At 48.7% G+C, this 18722-nt stretch overlaps 1 protein-coding gene across 6 annotated transcripts in view; it reads right to left on the bottom strand.

Moving 5' to 3' along the window:
* Positions 1 to 584: 584 nt before the first annotated feature.
* The window catches only part of ZNF544 (zinc finger protein 544), a 30271-nt gene continuing 12133 nt past the window's right edge, over positions 585 to 18722 (bottom strand). For 5 of the 6 annotated variants that reach the window (XM_012473135.3, XM_064367420.1, XM_064367419.1 and 2 more), the window contains 4 exons: positions 14476 to 14566; positions 12905 to 13031; positions 12540 to 12623; positions 585 to 6116 (listed from right to left, as the gene is read on the bottom strand). In XM_012473135.3, coding sequence (XP_012328558.2) covers positions 4132 to 6116; positions 12540 to 12623; positions 12905 to 13031; positions 14476 to 14508 — 2229 coding nt within the window. In that variant the 5' untranslated portion in view covers positions 14509 to 14566 and the 3' untranslated portion in view covers positions 585 to 4131. Of the gene's footprint in view, positions 6117 to 12539; positions 12624 to 12904; positions 13032 to 13445; positions 13529 to 14475; positions 14567 to 18722 lie in introns of those variants that run through there. The other variant, XM_012473137.3, reaches the window with a different exon arrangement.

The following is an 18722-nucleotide window of genomic DNA, read 5'->3' as shown; positions in this document are numbered from 1 at the left end:
ACCTCCGCCTCCTGGGTTCAGGCAATTCTCCTGCCTCAGCCTCCTGAGTAGCTGGGATTACAGGCACACACCACCATGCCCAGCTAATTTTTTGTATTTTTAATAGAGACAGGGTTTCACCATGTTGACCAGGATGGTCTCGATCTCTTGACCTCGTGATCCACCTGCCTCGGCCTCCCAAAGTGCTGGGATTATAGGCGTGAGCCACCGCGCCCGGCCTAAGTATCTGTCTTATTTGTTATTTGTAACCCCTTCTTGACTCACTTTTACATTAACAAAATGCATTAACTATTTGGTTCTGCCGGGTGCATTCGCTCATGCCTGTAATCCCAGCACTTTGGGAGGCCAAGGTGGGCAGATCACTTGAGCTCAGGAGTTTGAGGCCAGCCTGGCCAAAATGGTGAAACCCTGTCTCTTTTGAAAATACAAAAAATAGTCAGATGTGGTGGTGCATAATCCCAGCTATTTGGGAGGCTGAGACAGAAGAATCACTTGAACCTGGGAGGGGGAGGTTACAGTGAGCCGAGATTGTGCCAGTGCACTCTAGCCTGGGCAACAGAATGAAACTCTGTCTCAAAAAAAAATTTTTTTTGGTTTCTCTGAATATCTGTTTTATTCTGCTTTATCTTAGATTCTTTCTTTCTTAATGGAGGCTTTTTTTTTTTTGAGATGGAGTCTTGCTCTGTTGCTAAGCTGGAGTGCAGTGACGCAATCTCAGCTCACTGCATTCTCCGCCTCCTGTGATCAAGTGATTCTCCTCCCTCAGCCTCCTAAGTAGCTGGGATTACAGGTGTGTGCCACTACACCCAGCTAACTATTGCATTTTTTGTAGAGGCAGGGTTTTACCATGTTGGCCATAATCTCCTGACCTCATGATCTGCCCACCTTGGCAGCCCAAAGTGTCGGGATCACAGGCGTGAGCCATCGCAGCCAGCCAGCTTCATTTTTTGCTCCTTGCCTCCCACCATACTGAAGAGACTATCGGAAAGCAAATGGGAATTTCCACAGACAGGTGGGGCTGCTTTAACAGTATGCTTTGCTCTAACAACCAGCTATCAGGTAAAAAGTTCTGAAATGCCAGAATAAAGCAGCCCTTGCCGCACAGCAGAGTACATCAGATTCCCTAGTCCTCTGAGCTATCTTTTAGCATGTGACTCCTTCCCCACTTACTTTTTGCTGACCCACAGCCAGATACTATTGCCAGGCAGGAAAAAAAAATGGGGGAAGTCCGAGTTTGATGGGCAGAACTTCAATTAACCCACTTTCCTGTCTGTCAGTCTATGGCTCTGCTGGGGGCTGCCACGTCTGCTTCCACAGCCTCTCCTCACCTGTCCCTTTCCAGCCTCCCTCATTCTGTATCTTTGGCTATGCTTCCATCTGCTCTTTTTTTTTTTGAGACAGAATCTGGATTTTTTTGCCCAGGCTGGAGTGCAGTGGCACAGTGTCAGCTCACAGCAACCTCCACCTCCTGGATTCAAGTAATTTTCCTGCCTCAGCCTCCCAAGTAGCTAGGATTACGGGCACATGCCACCACACCCAGATAATTTTTTGTATTTTTAGTAGAGATGGGGTTTCACCATGTTGGCCAGGCTGGCCTTGCACTCCTGACCTCAAGTGATGTGCCCATCTCAGCATCCCAAAGTGCTAGGATTACAGGCATAAACCACTGGGCCTGTCCTCCCATCTACTCTTATCCTGCTTAAATGTGCAGTAATAGCCATACACCGTGGACTTTGGGAGGCCGAGGCTAGAGATCACTTGAGCCCAGGAGTTCAAGTCCAGGCTGGGCAACATGGTGAGAGCCTGTCTCTAAAAAAAATAAAACTAGCTAAGCTTCATGGCACATGCCTGTGGTCCCAGCTACTCAGGAGGCTAGGACAGGAGGATCACTTGAGCCAGGTTGAGGCTGCAGTGAGCCGTAGTTGCATCACTGCACTCTAACCTGGGCGACAGAGCAACAGTCTGTGTCAAAAAATAAAAGTAAACGTGCAGACATGGGCTCTTTCACTCTCCTCACTGCTGTCAATTTACACTTTTTTTCTTCTAGGACACATGTTGCTAAGTGGACCAACCTAAATTATGTGCTTGTCATCTTCTGTGAACATACTATTTGGACTCCTGTTTTCCTATCACCTGTTAAATACTTTCTATATTAATACGCTACCAGTTCTGATTGCAAACCAACTGAGCAACAAAGTGAAAGCACAACAGAATCCCTGAAATATTCAGTCCATTTTTGTTGTTTTGTTTTAGAGATAGGGTGTTGCTCTGCTGCCTAGGCTGGAGTGTAGCCGTGTGGTCTCAGCTCACTGCAGGTGCGACCCCTCCAGGCTCAAGCAGTATTTCTGCCTCAGCCTCCTGAGTAGCTGGGACTACAAGTATGAAGCACCATGCTCAGTTAACTGTATTTTTTTGTAGAGATGGGATCTCAACATGTTGCTGGCCTGGTCTCAAACTACTGGACTTAAGTGATCTGCCTGCTTTGATCTCCCAAAGTGCTAGGATTACAAGTGTGGGCCATTACCGCCAGCTCAGAGTCCTTTTTTTTTTTTTTTTTTTTCTTTTTGAGACAGAGTCACTCTGTTGCCCAAGCTAGAGTGCATGATCTTGGCTCACTGCAACCTCCCCCTCCCAGGTTCAAGCGATTCTCATGCCTCAGCCTCCTGAGTAGCTGGGATTACATGCATGTGCAACCATGCCTGGCTAATTTTTTGTATTTTTAGTAGAGACAGTTTTGCCATGTTGGTTAGGCTGGTCTTGAACTCCTGTCCTGAAGCAATCCGCCCACCTCAGCCTCCCAAAGTGCTGGGATTACAGGCATGGGCCACCATCCCTGGCCAGAGTCCATTTTTTTTAATTGCAAAAATGAAACCATTTTGGAACAGTTCCAAGGCTCGTGCTCCTTTGGTTTGTGTTAACTGCTGAGGTACATCAAAGATGACTGACTTTATATTTCATCGCTCAACATCAACTTCCTCATACAATTGTTTAAATTTGAGTGTTCAGGGCTCTAAATCAAAGAGTATCTCCCACTCCACCGTCATTTCCAGGAATGTGTTATGGGGACAATATCTGATTATGCTTGGGTAGTTGTTGCACCAGAAAGAGGAGCCAAAGAGTACAGCTCCATCCTGAGTTTCCTAATTCCTGCTAACAGCTCTGATTGCAAGCTTTTCTTCAGTGGTCATAGCCATGGCTTCTCACCTAAATGCAACAGTATAGACACATTTTTATGTGCACAGAAATCACCTGTGTGATTTTTTTTTTTTTTTTTTTTTTTTTGAGATGGAGTCCCGCTCTGTCACTCAGGCTGGAGTGCAGTGCTGCAATCTCAGCTTACTGAAACCTCCACCTCCCAGGTTCAAACAATTCTACTGCCTCAGCTTCCCGAGTAGCTGGAACTACAGGTGCAAGCCACCATGACTGGCTTTTTTTGTACTTTTAATAGAGAAACTTCTGCTATGTTTGCCAGGCTGGTCTCAAACTCCTGACTTGGGGAGATCCACTCACCTCAGCTTCACAAAGTGCAGGGATTATAGGAATGAGTCACTGTGCCAAGTTACCTGCTTGATTTTAGAAACTGCACACTCTTGAATTTTACTGCCAGACTTTTATTTATTTGGCTAGAGTGAGCTTGGGAATACACAGTTTCAGTGCTCACTCTAGGCAATTCTCTTTTTTTAAAATTTGTACCTGTGCATGTCAAGAAAAGGCAATTCTGATGCAGATGGTCATGAAGCCCCACTAGTCATGTTTTGGCCACCTGATTTCTAGTAACGAGGGTCTGGCAGGGAAATTTCCCATCTTGGTTATTATCTGTTTATTTAGAGAGTGTCTCACTCTCTCACTAGGCAGCAGTGCAGTGGCATGATCACAGCTCACTGCGCCCTCCGCTTCTGGAGCTCAAGTGATCCTCCCACCTCAGCTTTCTGAGTACCTGGGACTACAGGTATGCACCACCATGCTTGGCTAATTTTTGTATTTTTTGTAGAGACAGGGTTTTGCCATGTTACCCAGGCTGGTCCCAAACACCTGGACTCAAGCAATCCACCAGGCTCAGCCTCCAAAAGTGCTTGGATTACAGGTGTTGGCCACTGAGTCTGGCTCTGTCTTGGTTATTTACAGGGTTTCTCACCTGTGAGCTTTATCATATTGAATAAGGGAAGTATTATAACTGGAAAGTTTTCCACATTTGTTACATTCATAGGGCTTCTCTCCAGTATGAATTCTCTGATGCCTAGTAAGTTGGCATCGCTGGCTAAAGGCTTTCTCACAGTGCTCACATTCATAGGGTTTCTCTCCAGTGTGTGTCCTCTCGTGTTTAGTAAGGGTTGAGCGATCATTGAACGCTTTCCCACAATCAATGCATTCATAGGGCTTTTCTCCAGTATGCGTTCTCTGATGTTCAATGAGTCGCGACCGCTGGCTGAAGGCCTTAATACACATGTCACACTGATAGGGCTTCTCACCGACATGCGTCCTCTGGTGCACAATGAGGGGAGACCTCTGGCTGAAAGCTCTTCCACAATGACTGCATTCATAAGGTTTCTCTCCAGTATGTGTCCGCTGATGCACAACAAGCTGAGATCGCTGCCGAAAGGATTTCCCACAGTCACTACATTTGTAGGGTTTCTCTCCAGAGTGAATTCTCTTATGAGAAAGAAGGTGAGAGCTCCCTGTGAAGGCTTTCCCACACTGACTGCACTCAAAAGGTTTCTCTCCAGTGTGAGTTCTCTGATGCTCCACAAGGTGGGAGCTCCTAGTAAAGGCTTTATCACACTGATTGCATTTGTATGGCTTCTCCCCAGTATGAATTCGCAGATGCCTGATGAGCTGAGTGCTTCGAATGAAGGCTTTTTCACATCGGTTACATTCATAGGGCTTTTCTCCAGTGTGAGTTCTTTTGTGTGCAACAAAGTCAGAGCTCTGGCTGAAGGACCTTCCACAGTGAGTGCACTCGTACGGTTTCTCTCCAGTATGAATTCTCTGATGTACAATGAGGTTAGAGTTCCACCTGAAGGATTTTCCGCATTCAATACAATGATACGGTTTTTCTCCAGTGTGAATTCGCTGATGCCTAATAAGTTTGGAACCCTGGGTGAAGGATTTCCCACACAGGCTGCACTCATGGGGTTTCTCTCCAGTGTGTGTCCTCTGATGTATAACAAGGTCATAGCTCTGGCAAAAAGATTTCCCACACTGTGTACATTCAAAGGGCTTTTCTCCAGTGTGTGTTCTCTGGTGTACAATGAACTTAGAACAACAGCTGAAAGATTTTCCACACTGATTACACATAAATGGCTTCTCTGCAGTCTGAATGATGTTACAGTCAGAAAAAGATGAGGCCATGGGGAAGGCAGCACCTCCTTCCTCACATCTGAAGGGGGACTCTCCAGGGTCACTTCCTTCTGTCTGTACAAGGCACAGACTCTCAGAACAGGCTTCCCTGCACTCATCACACTCATACTCACTTTTTCCAAAATGCACTGGCTTGTATTCATTCAGAGACACACTGTGACTGAAGAGGTTTCCATAATCCTTACAGTTACTACTTTTCTTTACTGAAAAAATTCTACCATGAAAACAAAGGGAGGAATGATAACTGAGAGAGTCACTACTGACAAGATATTCATAAGGGTTTTTATTTCTTGTTTCAATGTTCGCAAGTTTACTCAAGTAAATGTTCTGACAGAAGGCTCTGGCACACTGATGATTTTCACAGTGCTTCCGATCTGTTCCATTTTTCTCATGATTAATAAAAACTGAATTTCTTTTCAACTGTTTAACCTGTGAGTTGGGCTTATGGAAATCTGTACTTGTAGGTAATGTTGTAGGTAGAAGGCTTAAAGCAGAAGGTAGAGAATAACATCCCCCACGTTCAAGCTCACAATGTTTCCTTTGAGCAAACGGTCTCTTTGAGGTGAGTACCGTCAACCTCAAGGAGTTCTCCTGGTGTTCCCTTAACCAGCTGCTCTGATCTTGCACTTTTCCTAATGACACCAAACAGGGTGGCTCCTCCTGTACACATTGTTTCACTTCCACGTGGTGGGATATTTCATCCCAAGCTTGATCTTTTCCAGAATTCAACCTATTCTTTTCAAGGGTAGCCTTCCAGTCTGAAAGAAATCCAAAATGCCTGAGTTACTGGAAAAGCATCAGAGAAGGAGGGGGAGATGAAGGAGACAGCTGTTGTAAGGGAGGTGTCTCTGGTCTGTTTCCAAACTACAAACTGTAACCTGTATGCAGGAGTGAAATGGCATGATCTTGGCCTCAGCTTCCTGAGTAGCTGGCAATACAGGCATCTGGCACAATGCCCAGAAACTAGGATCAGCAAACATGGTATCAGTGGTAAAGTGCAAAATACAAGCAAACATAATAAAGAAGTGACTAAGTAGGGCCGGGCGCGGTGGCTCACGCCTGTAATCCCAGCACTTTGGGAGGCCGAGGCGGGTGGATCACGAGGTCAAGAGATCGAGACCATCCTGGTCAACATGGTGAAACCCCATCTCTACTAAAAATACAAAAAATTAGCTGGGCCTGGTGGCGCGTGCCTGTAATCCCAGCTACTCGGGAGGCTGAGGCAGGAGAATTGCCTGAACCCAGGAGGCGGAGGTTGCGGTGAGCCGAGATCGCGCCATTGCACTCCAGCCTGGGTAACAAGAGCGAAACACCGTCTCAAAAAAAAAAAAAAAGAAGTGACTAAGTAGCAGTGGTCCTCAAATAGAGGGCAGAAGAATAAGAATAAGGAAGGAGGGGCAGGCGCGGTGGCTTATGCCTGTAATTCCAGCATGTCAGGAGGCTGAGGCAGGTGGATCACCTTAAGTCAGGAGTTCGAGACCAGCCTGGTCAACATGGTGAAACCCTGTCTCTATTAAAAATCCAAAAATTAGGTGGGCATGGTGGCAGGCACCTGTAGTTCCAGCTTCTTAGGAGGCTGAGGCAGAAGAATCACTTGAGCCTAGGAGGTGGAGGTTGCAGTGAACTGAGATTGGGCCACTGCATTCCAATCTGGGCGAGAGAGTGTGACCGTGTCTTAAAAAAAAAAAAAAGAGTAAGGAGGGAGGTGAAGACAAAAGGAGAAATCCACAGAATGAACTGGGTCTGCAGGGTATAAAGTCCTTAACCACTGCAGAAAATATGTATGTATAAGCCCCTGGACCCTGTCAATGTGACCTTTTGGGAAAATGGGACTGTCCAGATGGGATTAGGATTTTATTATTGTTATTTACTTAGCTAACTTTCTAGAGTCAGGGTCTTGCTCTGTTGAACAGGATAGCAATGGCACAATCATAGCTCACTGCAGACTTGAACTTCTGGGCTCATGTGATCCTCCCCCATTGGCCTCCCAAAGTGCTGGGATTACAACTGAGCCAATGTAGCCTTCTGTGATTAGAATTTTTATGTATTGTATTTATTTTTGAGACAGAGTCTGGGTCTGTTGCCCACGCTGGAGTGAAATAGCACGATCTTGACTAAATGCAATCTCCACCTCCCAGGTTCAAGTGATTCTCCTGCCTCAGGCTTCTTGAGTAGCTGGGAATACAGGCACCTGGCACCACGCCCAGCTAAAATTTTTTAAATGGGGATTTTTTTCTAGATTATCTGGGGGGCTCTAAATGCAATCACAAGTGTTCCTATAAGAGAAAGGCAGAGGGAGATTTGAAACAGAGAGAAGAAGGTGAGAAGACAGAGCAGAAGACATCTGAAGACTGCAAAAACGTGGCCTCAGCCATGGAATGTTGCAAACAACAGAAGAAGGAAGAGACAGAAATGAATTTTCCATTTGGAGCATTGAGAAGGAGCAGAGCCCTAGGGTACAGCCCTATCGACACCTTGATTTCAATCCAGTGACACTGATTTTGGACTTGTGGCCTCCAAAACTTTTAGAGAATAAATTTGCAGTTTTAAGCCACAAGTCGGTGGTAATTTTTTACAGCAGCCACAGAAAACAAATACAGACTAAGTGGTGCTTAGTCATAGAATATCAGTTTCTGCTCCACTTCTCATCTCATAACTGCATCTGAAACATAAACACTAACTTCATATTCTTAATGCACCAATCCTTCCATTTCTTCAGGCTGCAAACAGAGAAAAATGATTTAACCACTCCAGAATTGACCCAATAGACTCTCCAGAAAGACTGCATGGTCTCTGAAGCAGCATGGTCAGCATGACTGGCTGCAACTGGGCTCCACCATTTGCCACTCCAACCAGGTTCATTTTCCTTGCTGTAGCCAGGAGTAAGAATGTTTATCCTACACAGATTATTCTGAGGCATCAATGAATCACTATGTGGGCCTCACACAGTATCTGGCACCAACATTACAAACTATAGTTGATCCTGCCATCCTTGTTATTGTCCTGGTGAGGATTCCTCTCTGTTGAAGATATAAAGCCTCTAAAAACAAGTGGCAGAGGCTCCCAGCTCAGGATGCTTGTCCAGGTCCTAAAGATTCCCCTACTGCTTGTCACTCTGCTCATTATGGTTGCATGGCCACCAGGGCCAACACCACTGAGGCCTATCTTAAGTTCCCATGCCTCACTCTTTGAGCATGTGAGGACACAAGGATCCTTTGACAACTCAATAACCACTCTGTGGCCAATCCTTGACTTCTGAGGGAATGTTTCCCTTCTCTTCCCTCTGGGGCAAGATCCTCACATGCACCTAGCATCCCCACACTCAGGAGCCCTCATACCCAGCACCCTCACACCCGGCACCTTCACACCCAGCACCTTCACACCCAGCACCTTCACACCTGGCACCTTCACGCCCGGCACCCTCACGCCCGGCACCCTCACGCCCGGCACCCTCACACCCGGCACCTTCACACCCAGCACCTTCACACCCAGCACCTTCACACCTGGCACCTTCACGCCCGGCACCCTCACGCCCGGCACCCTCACGCCCGGCACCCTCACGCCTGGCACTTTCACGCCTGGCACCTTCACACCCAGCACCTTCACATCTGACACCCATACACCCGGCACCCTCACGCCCGGCACCTTCACACCCAGCACCTTCACATCTGACACCCACACACCCGGCACCTTCACGCCTGGCACCCTCATGCCCGGCACCCTCACGCCCGGCACCTTCACACCAAGCACCTTCACATCTGACCCCCACACACCCGGCACCTTCACGCCTGGCACCTTCACGCCCGGCACCCTCACGCCTGGCACCTTCACACCCAGCACCCTCACATCTGACACCCACACACCCGGCACCTTCACGCCCGGCACCCTCACGCCCGGCACTTTGACGCCCGGCACCCTCACGCCCGGCACCTTCACACCCAGCACCCTCACATCTGACACCCACACACCCAGTGCTCTCACACCTAGTGCTGTCCTCATCCCAACTCTGTGGTTCCTCTGGGGAGTCACCATGGAATCCCTGATGGCAGAATCTTTTCAAAAGAAACAATAGCCCAATGAAGGTATTTGAGGATGAGAAGCAGGAAGAAGTCCTTGGTGGCTGAGATGCGTCCAGATTTTGCCTGGCCATTGAAAACCAGGTGAAGGACATTAAATATCCTGCAGTGGCAGCAGCATTAGGAGCATAAAATGAGAAAAGGGGTTGACCTCACAGACCAGCCAAGAGGGGTGTCTATGCCAAACAGAAGACTGATAGTAAACAGAATTCAGAATGACACTACTGAGGCACGGCGTCAAGGAGGAGGGTAGATATTGCATGGGTGCACCTTCAGAGGAAGAAATAACAGAGGCTGCAGGCAAGAGAGTTACAAGGAAGGAGGAGCAGGAAGACATGAGACAAATTCAGATAAACTCAACATCTCCATCCTGGGGGAAACATGAGAGGGTGGTGTGAAGATATACATGATGTATGTTGCTTAGTGAAAGCAGCCAGTCGGAAAAGGCTACATAGTAAATGACCCCAACTATGACATTCTGAAAAAGGCAAAACTATGGAGACACGATAAAGATCAGTGGTTGCCAGTGAAGGAGAATAAGGTCTGGAGGCAGGGAGCCTAAGGCCGATTCATGCTGACTTCCTAGAACTGAATCAAAAGGAAAACCTTAAATTTCCATGTCCACCTAACAAAAGGTTCAGAGGCTACTCCCTTTGCAACACCCCCCTACCAACCTTTCTGTTACAGATGAAAAAAGGGAAGTATCTCTGATTGGTCTCCTCCTGCAACCAATCAGACGTTTGCATGGGGCGTAACTTTGTAACTTCACTTCAGCCTCTGCTTGGTCACCTTCCGCAATCAATCAGACTGGTCACAGGCCACTACTTCAAAGGGTGTAAACCAAGAAACAAATGGGAAGCATCCAGAGGGTAAACCCCAGAAAATTCTGTAAACAGTGCTTTTGAGCCTTGTTGGAGCCTACTCCCACTCTGTGAAGTGTGTTTTTGTTTCAATACATCTATGTTTTGTTGCTTTGTGGTTTTGTCCAATTCTTTGTTCAAAATGCCAAGAACCTAGACACCCTCCACTGGCGACATATTTTGGTGAGCCAGCCAGGAGGTATGCCCAAAGTTTGGGATTTTTCTCTCTTTTCGCTTTCTATTTTCCATATAGGGGAACACTTTCTCTCTCTTTTTCCCTTTCCAACTTACGGACCCTTGGTGGACAGCATCTAAACCTGGGAGCAACTGTAAGTTTCTGGCTGGGGACTCTCTCTAGTGAAAATGAAAGACTTCTGTGTGGAAGTGCCTGACCACCGCCACCCAGTTCCGGTGAAGGACTTGAGTCCTTTTCCCTTTTTTCTTTTTCAGTCTTTCAGCAGCAGTTTCCTAGTAGCTCCCTGGTAACTGCAGGCACCTGCCCAGGGCCACCCTCCGATGTTGCTTCAAAGCCAAGGTGTAAATGGGGATAGCTCCCCTGCCCAAAAGGGGAAAAGACTCTTCTGTCTTTTCTGGTTATAGTCCCTGATCCCTATCTGTGATGGAATTGGCAGCAGCAGCTCACCAGGCTGAACTCACGCATGTTTCAGGTGACTTAAACCCTCTTTTTATATGTGAAATTCTCCCATAGGATTAGCCTGTAAGGGCAAAAGATAATATCTCTTAGGCATTTTGACTTACCTTCTCTTACTCAATTTATTTGACTGCCTGAGGACCTTTGGGATCCACAAGCTTTAGCAGACATTCTACATCTTGGACCTTCACTGTGGGGATCCCATAGCTTGATGGTCATTGCTTCAGGATCAATTTGCTTGCCCTGAACCCCATAGAAATTCTCAACCCCAGCCAGGCGTGGTGGCTCATGCTTGCAATCCCTGTCCTTTGGGAGGCCAAGGCAGGTGGATTACCTGAGGTCAGGAGCTCGAGACCAGCCTGGCCAACATGATGAAACCCTGTCTCTATTAAAAATACAAAAAAAAAAAAATTTAGCTGGGTGTGGTAGTGTATGCCTGTAATCCCAGCTACTCAGGAAGCTGAGGCAAGAGAATTGCTTGAACCTGGGAGATGGAGGTTGCAGGGAGCTGAGACTGCACCACTTCACTCCAGTCTGGCAATGAAGCAAGACTCCATCTCACACACACACACACACACACACACACACACACACACACACAAATGATGCCTCAAGATAGGTTTGTGGATTGTTACAGACGTACAATACAGCATAATGGTAACACAGCAGGAGAAACCGCATGTGTGTGCATAGTAGAGCAGACGTGGGAACTTTCTGTACTTTCTCCTCAACTTACCTATAAGCCTAAAACTGCTCTAAAAAGCCGGGCGCGGTGGTTCAAGCCTGTAATCCCAGCACTTTGGGAGGCCAAGGTGGGTGGATCATGAGGTCGCGAGATCGAGACCATCCTGGTCAACATTGTGAAACCTCGTCTCTACTAATACAAAAAAAATTAGCTGGGCACGGTGGCGCGTGCCTGTAATCCCAGCTACTCAGGAGGCTGAGGCAGGAGAATTGCCTGAACCCACGAGGCGGAGGTTGTGGTGAGCCGAGATTGCGCCATTGCACTCCAGCCTGGGTAACGAGAGCGAAACTCCGTCTCTAAAAAAAAAAAACTGCTCTAAAAAATAAAGTCTATTAGCTTGGGCGACATGGTGAAACTCCATTAAAACACAAAAATTAGCCAGGTGTGGTAGCATGCACCTGTAGTCTAAGCTACTCGGGAGGCTGAGGCACAAGAATCGTTGGAGCCAGGGAGGTGGGGGCTACAGTGAGCCAATATGTGCCACGGCACTCCAGCCTGGGTAGCAGAGTGAAACCTTGTCTCAAAAAAATATATAATGAATATATTAATTAACAACAAAACAAATCAAGTAAATAAGCCTAAACGGTTGGGATGATGAACGTGTTCTAAAACTGACTGTACTGAAGGTTCCAGATTCAGGGAAGACACTGCAAGTCGTGAACAGCATACTTTGAATAGGTGAACTGCATGGAATGAGTGAACTCCTTTGAATGGATGAACTGCTGCAGAGAGCACCCAAGGAAGCTTCCCCCAAACGAAGCTCCCTCCTTGGCCCCTGGGGCCCTGTGGAGAGGTCTCTGCCCAAGTTTGTTAACTGTTGAGCTGCTCACCACAAGGTCTGCTCTTACCTTGGAGGGCCACCTGCTCTGCCCTGCACAGGTCCTCTTCTTGCTCCAGCTGAGATATCACATCAGGTTTGGAAAGCAAAAGCCCTGGTCAAAGAGGGAAAAAGGACTTGGCCCTCAGCTTGGAAACAAAGAACCATGTCCTGGGTCCAAGCTTCAGCCCTTAGTGCCATCGCAAGGAAACTCCCCACTCCCGGGACTACAAGTTACAAACCTGCCCCAGAGGTAGAATGAGGGGCAACCCCTGGCACCTGTACCCAAAAGGGAACTGCTTCCAGAATCCTCCAGCCCTTCCAGAACAGCTTCAGAAGTGATACAGCTTTGAGTCCTTGGGGGTAGAACCTCCTTCCATGGGCACAGCCCCTTACCCAGGGAGACAAGATGCTCCCAGGTCTCCAGTGTCACCTCTCGGTACAGTGTCCTCTGGGCCAGGTCCAGTTGTCCCCACTCCTCCTGTGTGAAGGCCATAGCCACATCCTCGAAGCACACAGATGCCTGAAATAGGGCATTTGTCACTGCTCACAGACCCCAGGTCCTTATGCCCTCATGGAGGACCTGCTAAGGTCTAAATGTTGGTGTCCCCCCAAAATTCATACATTGGAACCTAATACCCAGTAAGATAGTGTTAAGAGGTGGGGTCTTTTCAAGGGAATTAATGTCCTCACAAAAGAGGCTTAAGGGAGCCTGTGTTCAGCTTCTACCATATGAGGACACAATAAAAGGTGCCATCTATGAGACAGCAGGCCCAACCAGAGTAAATCTGCTGGCACATCGATCTTGGACTTCCCAGTCTCCAGAACTACAAGCAGTAAATTCTGTTGTTTATAAGGTATCTTATCATAGCAACCCAAATGGACTGGGGCAGCTCCACGTATACAGTCTGTACCATTCCTTTTCTGGGCATCTCACCTCTTGCCAGTCACAGCAGTGGTCCTGATTTCTGGACTGGAAATGACAGGAACTCCACTAGGAGATCCTCACCCATTGTCTCTCTACAAAATCACAGATTTGAAATGAGGTAAAAAAGATGCTCTAAAATAGGGATGGGCAAACTGCAGCCCGAAGGACAGGCTAATGGTATGGAATGAACTGTGTTCCCCAAATTCGCATGTTGAACCCTAACTCCCAAAGTGACTGTTTAAGAAGGTGATTAAGGTTAAATGTTTAAAAAGTGTCTAAGAAGGTGATTAAGATTAAATGAGGTCATAAAGGTGGGACCCTAATCCAATAGGACTGGATTAGGAAAATAAGAAGAGGAAAAGGCTGGGCATGGTGGCTCACACCTGTAATACCAGCACTTTGGGAGGCCGAGGCTGAAGCATTGCTTGAGCCCAGGAGTTCAAGGCTACTGTGAGCCAAGATCGTGCCACTGTATTCCATACTGGGCAAGAGAGGGAGATTCTGTCTCAAAAAATAAAAGAAGAAGAGGCAGAGACACCAGAGGGCATATGTGCTCTTTCTCTCTCCTCACTACGTAAGGACACAGTGAAACCACAACCGTCTGCAAGGCTGGAAGAGAGGGCCCTCACCATTTACAGGGGACCCTGCAGGTGACTACAGTGCTTTAAGGGGACACTCCCCCAGCCAGGGCCTTCTATGCAGGCTGAGGGCCCAGCGTGGCTTTTGGGGTGTGGGGCTTAGCTCCACCCAACCTCAAAGGCCTGAGAAGCAACCAAAAACAAAATGTCCAAAGCACAGACCTGGCCTGGTGGAACAGGCACGGGAGACTTGTGCTGGGTCTAGTCCAGGGAGCTCCAGGCTCGTCCATGCTGGTGACAGGTGCGGCACTTTACTGCGGGGAGCTGAAGTGTTTCACTGGGAAGCACCGGCCAGCACTGCAAAGCACTCCCGTGTGACACCCTGCAGGGGCGGGTGCTAGTCCTCGATCTATTTTACATCTGTGGAGACCAAGACACTGACAACAAAGACGCCCACTCACCTGGGGTGGAACCTGATGAGAACGTGCTTCCATTTCCTCCTTGCACCTCAAGAGGCTGCTATGGAGAGGGCAGAGGTCCTCAGAAGCCAACCTGGGGTGGAAAACAAGCAGGGATTCAGCCCCTCGGCTCCCCCATGCTCCTAGAGCCCACACCCACCCTACCTAGATAACGCGAGGGGCGGCCAGCGACAAGCAGGGCTTCCCAGGTGCAGGAATGGGCCTCGTGCCTGGGTACAGACCTGCGCTACTTCAGGCACAGGACAAGTGCCCAGTCACGTGCTTGGGAACTCAGCTGTGAGCCCAGACAAGCAGCAACCCCCTCAACAGTCAAGGGAAAGGAGGGGTATTTTTCCTGTCATTTTGTGACTAAGTATGGGAGGTGGAGGCCACATGTCTAAGCAATTGTACATTTAGCATATCACAACGGACCATAAGCTGGTTTCAGAAATGATGACACTGGGGGCGTGGGGACAAGGAGGATGTGACACTCCCCAGCAGGGCGGCACGGGGAGCTTCCCTTGGCTCTGGGAGGGGGTACTGTCCAGTCATGCCCTCCCTTGGTCTCAGCTGAAACTGCCAGGATGCTGCCTACTGCCAGGGTGCGCCTGTCACCCTCTCTATTGAACTCAGTCACCAAACCCTTCTTATCTTCTATTGTCTAATCCCTTGGCAGCGGTGACATCACTGTCCCACCAAGAGTTTGGCAAAAACCCTCTTGAACGTGGCACCAAACCCTTCCCCACATCTGACTCCTATCGCCACATTGGCACTGAAGCACACCCCTGCAGGCACCAACAGGTTACTGGAGACTATTGAGCATTCCAGAAACGCACCCCATATCTCTGCCTTTGCTCACGTGACCGCTCGCTCGACCTGATGGTGACTTTCATTTGCACACCGCTTTCTAGTTAATGAAGAGCCTTGAACTCTGACCCCGAAGGCCAGTGTGGTGGCTCATGCCAGGAGTCCCAGCACTTTGGGAGCTGAGGCAGGCAGACTGCTTGAGTCCAAGAGTTCAAGACCAGCCTAGTAACAAAGTGAGACCCCCATGTCTACAAAAACGTTGGCCAGGCATAGTCTGTGGTCCCAGCTACTGGAAGGGGCAGGGGCTGAAGTGAGAGGATCACACGAGCCCTGGAGGTCAAAGCTGCAGTGAGCTGGGATCACACCACTGGACTCCAGCCCAGGCAACAGCAACACCCCATCTCAAAAAAAAAAAAAAGCAAAACAACTCCCATTGGGCTAGAAGAACAGACAAAGGCAGCCCCCTGACCATTTGGGATAGAAGAACGGACAAAGGCAGCCCCCTGCCCATTTGGGCTAGAAGAACGGAGAAAGGCAGCCCCCTGCCCATTTGGGATAGAAGAACGGACAAAGGCTGCCCCCTGCCCATTTGGGATAGAAGAACGGACAAAGGCAGCCCCCTGCCCATTTGGGATAGAAGAACGGACAAAGGCAGCCCCCTGCTCATTTGGGATAGAAGAACGGAGAAAGGCAGCCCCCTGCCCATTTGGGATAGAAGAACGGACCAAGGAAGCCCCCCTGCCCATTTGGGATAGAAGAACGGACCAAGGCAGCCGCCTGCCCATTTGGGTTAGAAGAACGGACAAAGGCTGCCCCCTGCCCATTTGGGATAGAAGAACGGACAAAGGCTGCCCCCTGCCCATTTGGGATAGAAGAACGGACAAAGGCAGCCCCCTGCCCATTTGGGATAGAAGAACGGACAAAGGCTGCCCCCTGCCCATTTGGGATAGAAGAACGGACAAAGGCTGCCCCCTGCCCATTTGGGTTAGAAGAATGGACAAAGGCTGCCCCCTGCCCATTTGGGTTAGAAGAATGGACAAAGGCTGCCCCCTGCCCATTTGGGATAGAAGAAAGGACAAAGGCTGCCCCCTGCGCATTTGGGATAGAAGAACAGACAAAGGCTGCCCCCTGCCCATTTGGGTTAGAAGAACGGACAAAGGCTGCCCCCTGCCCATTTGGGATAGAAGAACGGACAAAGGCTGCCCCCTGCCCATTTGGGTTAGAAGAACGGACAAAGGCTGCCCCCTGCCCATTTGGGATAGAAGAACGGACCAAGGCAGCCCCCTGCCCATTTGGGTTAGAAGAATGGACAAAGGCTGCCCCCTGCCCATTTGGGATAGAAGAACGGACAAAGACTGCCCCCTGCGCATTTGGGATAGAAGAACGGACAAAGGCAGCCCCCTGCCCATTTGGGATAGAAGAACGGAAAAAGGCAGCCCCCTGCCCATTTGGGATAGAAGAACGGACAAAGGCAGCCGCCTCCAGAGGCTGAACACTTGTCATTCTCCCAGGTTTGTACGCTGGCATTTTTCTTGCCCCTTATTCTCAGGAAAAAAATTTTCTTTTCCTGGAATATCAAGTATCAAGCCACACATTACAGAAATTTTGCTTTCTCTATGCCATATTTTAGGCAGTTCTCACTTTTCCCTTCAAAGGCCTGGGAAACTTCTTCCACCAGCATCATCTCCTGCAGATGTAAGCATGCTGGGGACCGACTCCTGGCCAGGAACACAGAACCTAACCCTGGGCCATCTCACAACAGCCTCAACACTTGCAGCTGCTGGGACGTCACCCCAGTGACACTCTCATTTCCCAGGCAGAAGACAAAGACAGTAAAATGCAAAGAAGTGCATTCAACCTCAGTGCCAGGCGAGCACAGACAAGGCACCAACACACACAAGAGAAACGGAAGCTGAATGATTAGAGCTGCTATTAGATGGCAAGTTTGGAAAGGAGTCATTCATACTCTCCTAAGAAAGGTTTAAAGTATAACATAAGCTAAGACAAAATGTTCAACTTGCAGGATTTAGAGCTGGTGTGAGAACATACACATTTACCTGACTCCCAGCATTAAACTTACTGAAAAGAACAAAGTGGGCCAGGCACAGTGGCTCAGGCCTGTAATCCCAACACTTTGGGAGGCCAAGGCGGGGCCATAAGCCCGTGTTCGAGAGCAACCTGGGCAACACAGGGAGACCCTATCGCAACAAAAAAATTTTTTAATAGGCCAGGCATGGTGGTGTATGCCTGTGGTCTCAGGTTCTTGCGAGGCTGAGGCAGGAGGATTGCTTGAGCCCAGGAGGCTGAGGCTGCAGTGAGTAGTGATCCTGCCACCACACTCCAGCCTCAGTGAACAGAGACCCTGTCTCAAACAACAACAACAACAACAAAATGAAAGAAAGAAAAAGAAAAAAATGACCCTTACCCCAAAAAGGTAAAAGCGAAACCCATCATTCCATGATGCTGGAATGGTCACACTGCCACATCACACACACATTACAGGGAATGTGCAGGGCGGGCTTAGCAAGCCTGGGTTGTCCACACCCTGCACATTCTATTTTTCTGTTGTTCTTTTAGATGGAGTCTGACTCTGTCACCCAGGCTGGAGTATGGCAGCATGATCTCAGCTCACTTTGATCTCCGCCTCCCGGGTTCAAGCGATTCTTCTGCCCCAGCCTCCTGAGTAGCTGGGATTACAGGCATATACCACCACCCCCGCATAATTTTTATAATTTTTTAGTAGAAATGGGGTTTCAGCATGTTGGCCAGGCTGGTCTCAAACTCCTGACCTCAAGTGATCCACCCACCTCAGCCTCCCAAACTGCTGGGATTTCAGGCCTGAGCCACCATTATTCTTAAGAAAGGTCTGATTCTTGACCTGCTGCTGGGGGTAACCTCTGAGACCTTGGGCTATCCTGCCTGATAAAATGTCTTTGCCTGCGTGGGGTACTAGGCCACAATGTATTAGGCCAATCTCTGGAGGGGCTGAGTAGCCAAAGTAATGTATATAGGCTCCATGTCTATATAACAGATCCCCCAATAAAAAACTAAGGACCAAGGCTTGGGTAAGCTTTCTGGTCCACATCTTCGTTTGGAGAATTAAACACTGTCTACACAACTCCACTGGGAGCTGTATCAGCTGAATGCTAATTTTTTTTTTTTTTTGAGACAGAGTCTCTGTCGCCCAGGCTGGAGTGCAGTGGCACAATCTTGGCTCACTACAACCTCCATCTCCTGGGTTCAAGCAATTCTCCTGCCTCAGCCTCCCGAGTAGGTGGGACTACAGGCGCATGCCACCACACCTTGCTAATTTTTATATTTTTTTAGAAATGAGGGTTTACCATGTTGGCCAGGCTGGTCTCACTCCTGACCTCAGGCGACCTGCCCACCTCGGGCTCCCAAAGTACTGGGATTATAGGCGTGAGCCACCACACCAAGCCTTG

The sequence above is a fragment of the Aotus nancymaae genome, unplaced genomic scaffold (genome assembly GCF_030222135.1).
Source record: "Aotus nancymaae isolate 86718 unplaced genomic scaffold, 86718_ANA_hifiasm-v0.15.2.pri h1tg000069l, whole genome shotgun sequence".
Classification (NCBI taxonomy): domain Eukaryota; kingdom Metazoa; phylum Chordata; class Mammalia; order Primates; family Aotidae; genus Aotus; species Aotus nancymaae.
The sequence above is the reverse complement of the archived record's forward strand: the minus strand, read 5'-3'. Positions and strand labels throughout refer to the sequence as shown.